The sequence below is a fragment of the Rhagoletis pomonella genome, unplaced genomic scaffold, assembly GCF_013731165.1.
Source record: "Rhagoletis pomonella isolate Grant_MI unplaced genomic scaffold, Rhpom_1.0 Rhpom_scaffold_00004, whole genome shotgun sequence".
In the NCBI taxonomy this organism is placed as follows: domain Eukaryota; kingdom Metazoa; phylum Arthropoda; class Insecta; order Diptera; family Tephritidae; genus Rhagoletis; species Rhagoletis pomonella.
In genome coordinates, this window is record NW_023458558.1 from 18,315,464 (window position 1) to 18,324,538 (window position 9,075).

General features: G+C 34.7%; 1 protein-coding gene across 1 annotated transcript; it reads left to right on the top strand.

Annotated features, from left to right (window-relative positions):
* Positions 1-1,234: 1,234 nt before the first annotated feature.
* Positions 1,235-4,066, top strand: LOC118737151 (protein fem-1 homolog C; the record flags this gene model as incomplete). Its single annotated transcript, XM_036467469.1, is given in 7 exon segments — positions 1,235-1,557; positions 1,625-1,805; positions 1,907-2,082; positions 2,159-2,254; positions 2,333-3,078; positions 3,148-3,273; positions 3,340-4,066. Coding segments are annotated over 7 exon segments (1,873 nt in total), but the record flags the coding sequence as incomplete, so codon positions are not given.
* Between the last annotated feature and the right edge of the window lie 5,009 nt (positions 4,067-9,075).

The window sequence follows — 9,075 nt, forward strand, 5'->3', positions numbered from 1 at the left end:
AACATGACAATTTTAAAATAACAAGGTTAAAAGTTATCTGCAGGGCTATGTATATAGAAATCGTTTTTTTTTTTTTTAACCAATTGCATAAGAGCGCACGCTGAAAATGGTCACAACTATTGGCACACAATTAAGGTTGACAGTGGTTGCGTTAATTTAATTAATGAGGCATTGTATGCAGTACTGCCAGTCTTTCATGTACATACATGCACATGTGCATATTCATTTGCACATATTTTAATAAGTACGGGGACATTTATAGGTACATACTTACATACATACATAAATACCAATAAGTAAAAACATAAATCCCGAATGAGTAAATTTACGATAATCGACGCTTCAAAAATCATGATGATAATCAAAACTTTAAAGGACCTAGGTATTCTGTTGCAACAATACAAAGTAGCTTAAGTCTACGAGCTAGCTTCATCATAATGCACCTTTCCGTTTGTAATTTAAACCCCACGGAATTTTCTGATGATTACGAGGATATTGACGGATGCTTGCTGGCATCATATTTATTACTATTACATTTATTTGCCAACCATTATAAAACGAGTATAAACAACTAATTTTTAAACTAAAAACAAAACCGACATCAATTCTCATATACAAATTTTAGATTTCATTCAAGATTCAATGATCGGATTTAAACCAAATTAGAATGGGAACACCTGTGAGGTAGCATATTTCCTTTAAAACAAGAACTATAGAAATCGGTTAACGTGGTCCAAAGATATGCGGTAACATACCTAAAAAAATATAAAAAAATAAAAATATTCCAACGCATTGATAACCTTCCTCCTTTTTGTAAGGTCGGTTAAAAACAGGTACGGCTCTTTAAAAAGTGACATGTAACTCCGCTGTTTTTGCCACCAAATCTTTAAACTTTTTTTGTTGCATTTTAATATATCCTACAAAAATCTACGAAAACGCTGTTTCGAAAAAAGTGTTGATTAGGGCCGTTGTGAATTAAGGTAACAATATGTATGTATGTACTTCGGGATACAAATAAGGATAGATAAATAATAGATATGTATATTGTATTATCAAAAACTTTTGTGTTACAACTCATAAAGCTATGTATGCCAGACCCGGAGCGGCTTAAATCTCAGTCGATGCGGTAACATTAACACAATTGTTGTAAAAACTATGCTATATTTGCCAATATTTTATTTTATTTTAGAACAGTACTTTACAGTTGTTATAATTATATTGTATATATTTCCAGCTATTGTCGCGATATACGCCGTGAAATCGTTAAAAAAATGCGAAATGGTTGCGCTCCTCTATTCATTGCTTGTAAACGAGGCTGCGTTCCTATAGCAGAGTATCTGGTTACCGTGTGTGAGGCCGATATCGAGCAGCGTGGCCTCTATGAGGTGCCAGAAGATCGTACATTTCATTACGTCACACCACTCTGGTGCGCCGTTGTATCTGGAAAATTACCTATGGTCAAATATTTAATTCGCATTGGCTGTGATATAAATGCTACTTCAGATTCAGGATCAACACCAGTGCGTAGTGCTTGTTTCATGACACATGTTGAAATTGGTAAGTGTATACATACTGCTTTACATGTACAAACGTGTGTGTCTAATCTAGCATTTTATTCTTGCAGTACAATATTTAGTCGAAGCGGGTGCTGATATCAAAAAGCCAAACATGAATGGCGGAACTTGTCTCATAAATTCTGTACAATCGATTCAATTATGTTTATATTTGATTAAAAAGGGCGCTGATGTCAACGCCAAGGATATACAAGAGAAGACTGCCCTACATTACGCCATACAGGAACATAGGTTCGTCAGAACTAATAATTATCTGTAATTAATTGCGTGCTTACCCATGCTCAGCAATTGACATTTGATTTCAACACTTAAAATTTAAATTTCCTCCTCAGATTAGAAACTACAAAGCTATTACTGGAACACGGTGCGGACCCATATGTAAAAAGTCGCTATGGCGATGATGCATTACGCACTGCTTGCATTAAAGGAGCTAATCAAATTTTCGATTATTTGAAAACGCATCTCGAATATTCGCCCGAGCGCATTGCTGAGGCTCACGAATTGATCGGTAATCAAGATTAAAAGATTTATTTACTAATCGCAGTTGAGAATGTATATATATATTTTTGTTTTTATTAATTTAGGCTCAACGTTTTTGGATGAACATAATGAAACCAGAGTGGCAATACTTCATTGGCGATTAGCACATCACATACGAGCTTCACATACTCCCTACCTAGGTAAGTACTTTTATACATAAATATGATTCGGTCTAATGAAAATATGTATGTTTCAAATTTCCTTACTTCTGAATCCAGAAAAACAGCCAAGAGTACCACTGCGTCCTGCATATGGGAATGCCGTTGAATTTACGACACTCGAAGAGCTTGACAATATTGCTACAGATATGGATGCAATGCGTATACAAAGTTTGTTGATTTGCGAGCGTATACTCGGCATAACGCACAAAGATATGCTCTTCCGTTTAACTTTTCGAGGCGCCTCTTATGCCGACTCTCTACAGCTACAACGTTGCATCGATTTGTGGCGACTTTTGTTAGAAGTGCGGGTTACGCATTGCTCCGTACTCCATTTTGATACATGTTATGCGGCTCAAGCACTAGTACGTTTAATGATCGACTTGCACGAACGCTATATGCGCAACAGGAATCAACGTGCAAACGAAATTTCACCTGCATTGCTGCAAGGTGAAGCAAATGCAGTGAAAGAAGAGCCTTTGCCACTGTTCGAAGATGTATTCGGCGTATTTTGCCTACTAACCGATACAATCGCCGATGCGCAAGAATTGCTGCTAGTACGGCCAGTCTATCGGAAGCAACAAGAAAATTTCGATCGCATATTAAAATGTATCGCTCATTTAATTTATTTGTTAATTAATACGGCAAATACGCATGAGCAAAAAAAGTCTGTGTTCTGTGCGGTGCGAGAGCTTGTGCGAGCGAATGTGCGCAGTGCTTGCACTTGCGACACGTTGTTACATCTATGTGTTTCACGCCTGAATGTCATAAAGAGTGGTTATCTGAGCGATGAGAATAATTTAACGGTAAGTATAAAAGGCTCAATTTTTATATGTAAAGCTGACTTAATTATAACGTACTTTTTTTGTATATAGATTGTGTTTCCAAATGCAAATGTTATCAAATTGCTGCTTGACTGTGGCATGAATGTAAATGCCAAAAATGAGGCCAAATCAACGCCATTGCATGTTGCCGTGCAACCTTACAATTATAGCAATGATGTAAGCTTGAAAATATATAATTTTTCAATTGTGTATTGAGAATTTTTTAACTTCTGTTTTTTATAGATAATACTATTATTGCTAGAACACGGTGCAGATTTAGACCAGCCAAATAAATCAGATGAGCGACCATTTAATTTGATTGTAAGCAATCCAGCCAATACGATACCACTAATGAATTATATGAATCTCAAGTGTCTATCTGCTACAATAATAAGTAAATACAAAATTCCATATCGCGACCAAATACCAAAATTGCTTGAGGAATTTGTTAAGCAACATGAACCTTGAAGGTATACGTATATGCCAAAGCAAAATATCTGAACGCAAAATTTTTTTAAAGGCATTTAATATATAGTATATCACTACAATTAAAACTATACACCTCTAATAACTATGAAAGTCATACGAACAACATAAAAAAATGAAATGCGAAGCAAAATTGAAAAAGTGATATGTATTATATATATATGTATAATTTGCTATATTTATGTGAATGCTTGTTGTGAGGAAAACGTTTGTAAATGGTAGCAAAAGAAAAATTAATAGTTTGAATCGAAAAGAAGAAAACAAGCTTGATCTGCACAAGAAACGAGATTTTCATAAGTTAAAAACATACAGGCATATGAAAAAATGAATATTTTCAAATTAGTTCAACGATAAACTCATAGTGTGAGCTAATTAAATCCAGGTAATTAACAAATTTTTGGTATTATCATACAGGACATAAGCGTATACATAGATCTATAGTACATAATTGTGCACATATAAATACAAGTATGTTTTCAAAAACTATTTTATATTCGTCTTATTTGGCAATGCATACATATGTACATATTATTTTATATTAATACTGTATAACGCAAATCGTACTTGTATACACCAAACAATACTATTTACTTACATGTGTGTAATCTAATTTTAAATCAGAGTTTAAACATTGTATTAATAAAACTATTTAAACAAAAATTACATAACGATGATTTTTTATTTAAACTAATTTCATTGTCCGACAGTGTTGTATACATTGCCTATTGCTGTTGATGTGACAGCATAAATATTCCCCATGAAGATTTGGGGAATACGGTTGAAGTGACAGTCCTTGGGTTTGTTCCGGTTAAGTAGGCCAGCACTTCTTTTTAATTATTTGATTTCAAAAAATAATGAAATGCTGCTGAATATCAGTTGACAAACACTGTTTACAAGGTTATCTAAGTTAACCAGACACTGAAATTTAAATTATTCACCCTCATTGCGAGAGTCGTGTCGGATGCAAGTCGTTTTTCGAGAGTCGAATCGTATCGAAAATTTCACGTCATTGCCTAAAATTTCCACTCGACTAGTGTATTAAAACGGAAAAACTTGGCAGCACTGTATAGTTTTCGACAAATTTCGTCGTTTACTTTTTTCAGCACGACAGTAAACAATGCCAATGTTGTCCAGTCGTACAATTTAGCCTAATTTACGACTTACGCAATGAGGCTGATTATCTGACTCGCTATTAACTCTTTCTTACATCCTTAGTAAAGGTAATGAGCAAATTCGGTCGTCACTGAGAAAATGGTCCTTAGAAATGTGGATATGGAGTAGGGCTGATGATACCCGGGTGCCCGGGTAATTCGGGTAATGCCCGGGTACCCGATTACCCGGGTATTACCCGGGGCTTTTATTACCCGGGTAGTCGGGTATTACCCGATTTGCCCGGGTACCCGGGTAATATACATATGTTGGTGCCGGTTAAACGAAAAACACCCGGGTAATGCGACATAAAGCTTCTTGTATAATCTTTTTGGTGAGGATAAATATTTTTTCAGTGAGAAAATTTTTTTTTATAATTATTTTTTTATGTCTAGAGTGTACGCGACTATGTACACCTAACCGCTTGCCTGAGTAGACGGAGACAAGAAAAGTAAATTAAAACATTAGTTTCTGTACTTAAATTCAAACTTCTAATTTTTGTAAATGCATATACATACATGCATGTGTACATATGTATGTATGTATGTATATTTTAAAGAATATTAAATATTAATATTTTAAAACAGGGACTGAGAACGAAATGTATGATCGAAACTAAATGCCATTGTCGTAGTTTTGTTCCCAAGAACGCGTCAAAACCAAAACCAAAATGAGAACAAAACTGACGAGAACGTTCTCATTGGGAATTATATAAGAACTAAACCCTGTGGTAGGCCACTTCTGGTACAAAAAGTAAGGTAACAAAGCCTTATGCTATTCATTCACCTAAAGATTTTGTACTTTTATTGTATCAGCTTGCTCAAATTATAGTTTCTTTTCTCATAATATTTAAAGCTTTTAAAATCACAATTATTTAATGAAGTTTCCTTAATACGAGAAGTAGGTTGATGAACGTATTGTTGTGAAATAATTGTGGAAGAAATTTTAAAATTTTTTTCATTCCAACACAAAAATTGCCTCAACTGTCGGTCATCGTTTAGATTCGCAGGTGGGTGTGTCTCAATAATTTTATTTGTTACCGATCCGATATCTGTACGTGCATTACCAACTTCGTAAATATTAATATTTTAGACATGCCTAAAACAAGCTGGGTTTGGAAGTACGCTTGTGTGATGAATGAAGGATTTGTCAAGTGCAATGTATGTGTTGTATATTATAATATTTCCCCATATGGTACGGAAGATTCTTATAGATTTTCCCTATGTACGTTCGTTTGCGTTATATGATCGTAAATGCGTTTAATTTTCATCTCTCCACATTTTTTCGGGTGCCCGGGTACCCGGGTAATTACCATACTGCCCGGGTACCCGGTCTACCCGGGTCTACCCGGGTTATAAAATACCCGGGTACCCGGGCTACCCGGGTAATTCAATACCCGGGTAGGGCTTCACCCGCTACCCGGGTACCCGGGTAGCTCATTACCCGGGTGAAATCATCAGCCCTAATATGGAGCTAATTGACGTAATTTAAGGGAATAAACTATAGTAAAGGGGTTAAAGCAACAAATTGAGAAAATTGCGGACTATTTATTACTCCAATCCTTTTTTTCGCAACCTAATATCTAAGTCGAAGAACATTGAGTATCCTAAATCCAGAAATCTATTTTTTAATTTTGTTTAAACTTATTTCCTTTCGGCCCGACTAGGAGAAAAAACAATAAATTTAAGATAAGGGCGTATCTGAGAGAAACCTATCGAAATATTTAATAACATGTTCTCGAAAAAATTTCATTCAACATAGAATAGAAGCTAAAGTCTCAGAATACCATACCTGTGTACATGTACATATGTATGTATATGTAATGCTATATTCACTACATTTTCTAAATTACAAGGAATTTGTTTATAATGCTGGATTTCCACTAGGCATTGAATGGCAAAAATGTCAAAGTCGGACATTAAAAAATAATCGAATCATTACATTAAAAAAATAATCATTAAGTTCATTTCATGGCATACATTTTTTGTCATTTGAGTGCCTAGTGGAAATTCGGCATAAGATTTGAGCAGTTAGCATCAAAATTATATGTCTTATAGTTCATTTCCACAAAGCCTTAGCTGCAGCTTATGCATATTAGAAAAAGGAAATTGCAACTAGAAAGGGGTAAGCTCAAATAAACGAAGGTAAGAAATCAAAAACTAAGAAAATAAACTTGCCCATCATCCCATGTAAAATTCTTGGAACCTGCAGTTAAACTTTTGGTGCAAATGTGCTATTACATTCATTTGTATTTAAATAACTACGCCAACATTCGCAAGCATATGCTACAAGTGGTGCATTATACTAAAGTCACAAAGTTTGACGAAATGTGCTTTGAATAAGACTGCTTTTACACACTTCAAGTATTGAATTCAATTCTGCTCGCATGAGGAAGAGAGGGGGTGAGAAGAAAAGGGACGAGTACACATGTGTCTGTACTGTCAAGTCGTTTCAACTTTCTTGCTTTGCTTTTGACATTTTCTTTGTTTCCCATTTAAAGAACCAAAAACTTGAATTCAAGAGAATGTGAAGCAAAAGAGAATTAGCAAGAATTTCTTTTAAGTAGTTGAATCATGCAAATCGGGTGTAACGCTTTAGTGAAACCAAGCTTTAAAAAATTATGATGTAGTTACTCCAAAGCGAATTAAAAATGAATGAAAGTAAATTTTTAAAATTAAATACATATATACTCACTTTAAAATGATTTCATGGAGCTAAATTCCTACCGGAAATACCTTTTGTGACACTCAATTATATTAACTTATCGCCTAACTAATTTATTAAATACAATTCTCACCTACATGCCTATGTATCTGTTTCACCTTTGCATTCGTGACCATTGCACATGTCTTTAAAGAAAGCGTTTGAAATACTCACGCACGCCGAGTTGCTGAGAAAAGTGCTAGTTGCCTTTTTTTTTAACCGACTTCACAAAAAGGAGAAGGTTATCAGTTCTTCGTCGGAATATTTGTTTTTTTTTTATGTATGTTAGCGCATAACTTTGGACTGCGTTAACCGATTTCTATAAATCTTTTTTTAAAGGTTTTAACTCAAAGGTGGTCCCATACTAATTTGTTTTAAATCCGATTATTGGATCATGAAGAAAGTAAGAATTGAAGTCGGTTATGCTTTTTGCTTAAAAATTACTTGTTTTATAAAATTCTCTCCGGACACCTACCATGAGCAACCAGCAGCAGTGTCTTTACCTTCGCTCAGCGCCAACGCATTCAACAGGTTGAAGTGAAAAGGCCCAAAGAGTGGACAATCAGTCGCTGCGGAAACATTGTCGAGGTTGTGAGTCAAGAATATTGTCGCTTATACGGTTTTATGGTGGGACAGACATATTTATATGTACATACATAACTACATTATATGTACATATATAATCGCACATACATAGCGATAAACGCGCAAGCGCAGCTGATTTACTTGCGGGCATTGCTTAAAGTGGCTTAGTGGACAAAAAAAAAAAACAAAAAACGACAATGGTTGCGTATTGGTATTAGCGACTAGAGCTCGTTTTATTTTGTTGTTCGTTTGTTAATTTTACTCTCGTGTTTTTATGTGAAAGTGATTGATTTATTTAAAACATATGCCAAAAGGTGTGAAAACGAAGAATGTTAAGCCAAAACGCTTTAATTTTAAAGCAATAATCCCCACTAAGATTCACATATAAAAGCATAGTTAGCCCACGGTAGTGATATGTTTTTATTGAAAACTCGCAAAAACGGAAATTGTGACGAATGCAAAGTGCCGAGGCCACGCAGTCAAAGCGTTTATGATGGCCAAGCGAGAAGTACTTATGGAAATCGGCAATTATGCAGGAAGTTTTGGCTAGCCATCCTGCTTTTGGCAGCATATCTACTCCAAATTTGCTGTGAGTACAAACATACATATACTATAAGGTATATTTGCATATACACATTAGAGATTGGTAAATATTATTGCGAACATACATATGTATGTATGTACATATTCATTGTACATATGTATCTACATTAGGGTGGTCTAAAATGCTAAGCTCTCACCGCTGGGATTTTTTTAAAGGGAATAAAAAAACTTGTTTTTTTTTGTAAAAAAATAATATTTAGGACTGCCCATGAAGTTTTCCATATATGTATTTTATATGGAGGAAAAACACTTCTTCATAGAAATGGTATAGAATTCTTGAAAATTAATGTTTTTCGCCCAGGAAACTCTGAAACTCTGTTTCTCTTCAGGAGCCCTCCAGTAATAATTCCCGATTGTTTATTTTACTATTTTTTATATGGGTCCCCCATTGCATTTTTTTGGGTTTTCGGGAGACCTATAAAAAATTGCTAATACTAAAAAATGGTTAAATAA